At 51.7% G+C, this 2,292-nt stretch overlaps 1 protein-coding gene across 1 annotated transcript; it reads left to right on the forward strand.

Annotated features, from left to right (window-relative positions):
* Positions 1–497: 497 nt before the first annotated feature.
* LOC311126118 (POU domain, class 4, transcription factor 1-like) lies at positions 498–2,053 on the forward strand (the record flags this gene model as incomplete). The annotated part of the gene is made up of 2 exons (XM_084200139.1): positions 498–620; positions 1,082–2,053. The coding sequence occupies 2 exons, from the start codon at positions 498–500 to the stop codon at positions 2,051–2,053; spliced, it is 1,095 nt and encodes a 364-aa protein (XP_084056265.1).
* Positions 2,054–2,292: the final 239 nt, after the last annotated feature.

Consider the following 2,292-nt stretch of genomic DNA (forward strand, 5'->3'; position numbering starts at 1 on the left):
GAACCCCGTGCTTGTCCGGCTCGTGGCTGGAGTGGTGCCGAGGCTGAGAGACCTGTATTAAAACGCACGCGCCGGCGCCTGGCTCCTTTCCTCCTCTCCAGTTAACCGCTACAGCTTGAAGCTGTTCGCTTATTATCTTGAAAGGCAGGCTGGCTGGCTGGCTGGCTGCACTGTTCATGCACCATGTCTCGCGAGAGAAGCCGAGCTCCGCTTGACGAGAGTTGAGACATTCAGGTGTAAGAGCCCTTCTCTCATCCCTGTCGGCAGCCAGTGGGAACAGCAGACGACAGATAAGTGCGTCGGCCTTGGGAGACTGCAGGCATCTCTGACGGTGATCTTTTCGTGCTCAGGGCTGATCCGGTTGTACTCAACACCGTCAAACTATTGCATCGTTACGGGACCACTGTCTTAGGCTACTACAGCTTTCCATCTCGTCCATTTGTAGACCCTATTCTTCACTTAAAAAGCATTTTTTTGAAAGAGAAGCAGTTGCAAAGATGATGTCAATGAATAGCAAACAGCCACACTTCGCCATGCATCCGAGTTTACCTGAGCACAAATACACCACTCTGCATTCCAGCTCGGAAGCGATAAGAAGAGCCTGTCTGCAAGCTCCACAGGTAAATGAAACCCAAACTTCTGCTTTGTGTCTTCCCTTTCCTATCTATGCTCTTTCTGTGCCCGGGCTTCTGCATGCTGGAAGTGTTCGTGTTACTGTAACTGCGCGAGTGCAATAATAAGGAAGGAACGCTCCGAGGCACATTCTGCCAAAGCCAACTGCTTGCGCCTTAATGTTTTTCTTCTTCTTCTTCTTCTTCTAACATGTGTTTCCACGGCAATCACCCGAACGCCTGTGATCTTTTTTGAAAGCCATGCCGAATACAAAAGCTACCGACTTTTTTTTTATGACTCGGTGACAGTCTTCTAAAAGGAATATTCTTCGTGTTTTTATGTGTTGTCAGAAGTCCCACAGCTGACATATCCACTTATTCATCATGTGCTTGTTCTTTCTCTTTCCGCATTGCTTTGTTTCTGTTCCCTCATCTCCCTTCCCTCTCTCCGTATCTCCTCTCCATTGCAGCTGCAGAGTAACATATTCGCCAGCCTGGATGAGACCCTCCTGGCCCGCGCCGAAGCTCTGGCGGCCGTGGACATCGCAGTGTCCCAGGGCAAGACGCACCCTTTCAAGCCGGACGCCACCTACCACACCATGAACAGCGTGCCATGCGCCTCCAACTCCACGGTGCCACTGGCCCACCACCACCACCATCACCACCACCACCACCACCCCAACATGGAACCCCCGGACCTCATGGACCACATCAACTCCCCGTCCTTAGCGCTCATGTCCAGCCACGACGGCTCCGGGGGCGGGGGTGGAGGAGGTGGTGGCGGGCTGATCTCCACCTCTGCCCACCCTCACTCACACATGCATGGCTTGAGCCACCTCTCTCACCAGGCCGCCATGAACATGAATTCCCCTCTCACCCACCACGGTCTTTTACCTGGCCACCACGGAGGGGGCCAGGGCGGGCCAGGACTCAATAACAACGGGCTTTCCTCTATAAATGACTCGGACACGGACCCCAGGGAGTTAGAGGCGTTCGCGGAGCGCTTCAAGCAGAGGCGGATCAAGCTGGGGGTGACCCAGGCGGACGTTGGCAATGCGCTGGTTAACCTGAAGATACCCGGCGTGGGATCGCTAAGCCAAAGCACCATTTGTCGGTTCGAATCGTTGACTCTGTCCCATAACAACATGATAGCGCTCAAACCCATCCTTCAGGCGTGGCTCGAGGAGGCCGAGGGCGCGCAGAGAGAGAAACTCAACAAACCGGACATTTATAGCGGAGGGGAAAAGAAACGGAAGAGAACGTCGATAGCGGCACCGGAAAAGAGGTCGTTGGAGGCGTACTTCGCCGTACAACCTCGCCCGTCGTCCGAGAAGATAGCGGCTATCGCTGAAAAGTTGGACCTGAAAAAGAACGTGGTTCGAGTATGGTTTTGCAACCAAAGACAAAAACAGAAACGGTTAAAATTCTCCGCTTGTCACTGACTATAGGCTGTTGATGGGTTAAAAACAATAAAAAAATGTTGAGAGACTGAATTTGGGGACCAAGGTCTTCTTTTGTCGCCAACGGTTTTAAAACTTGGGTGCAAAAAAACAATGACCATTAAATACTACGCACATTTTATGAAGCTTCATATCTCTGTTCTAGTTTATTTTCACGTTATTGGTGAATGTGAAGTATGCAAATATCTGAAAATCCTCGAGACGAAACTCGCGCAGTGGTT

Source organism: Coregonus lavaretus (genome assembly GCF_964263955.1).
Source record: "Coregonus lavaretus genome assembly, contig: HAP1_SCAFFOLD_6262, whole genome shotgun sequence".
NCBI classification, from domain to species: Eukaryota; Metazoa; Chordata; class Actinopteri; order Salmoniformes; family Salmonidae; genus Coregonus; species Coregonus lavaretus.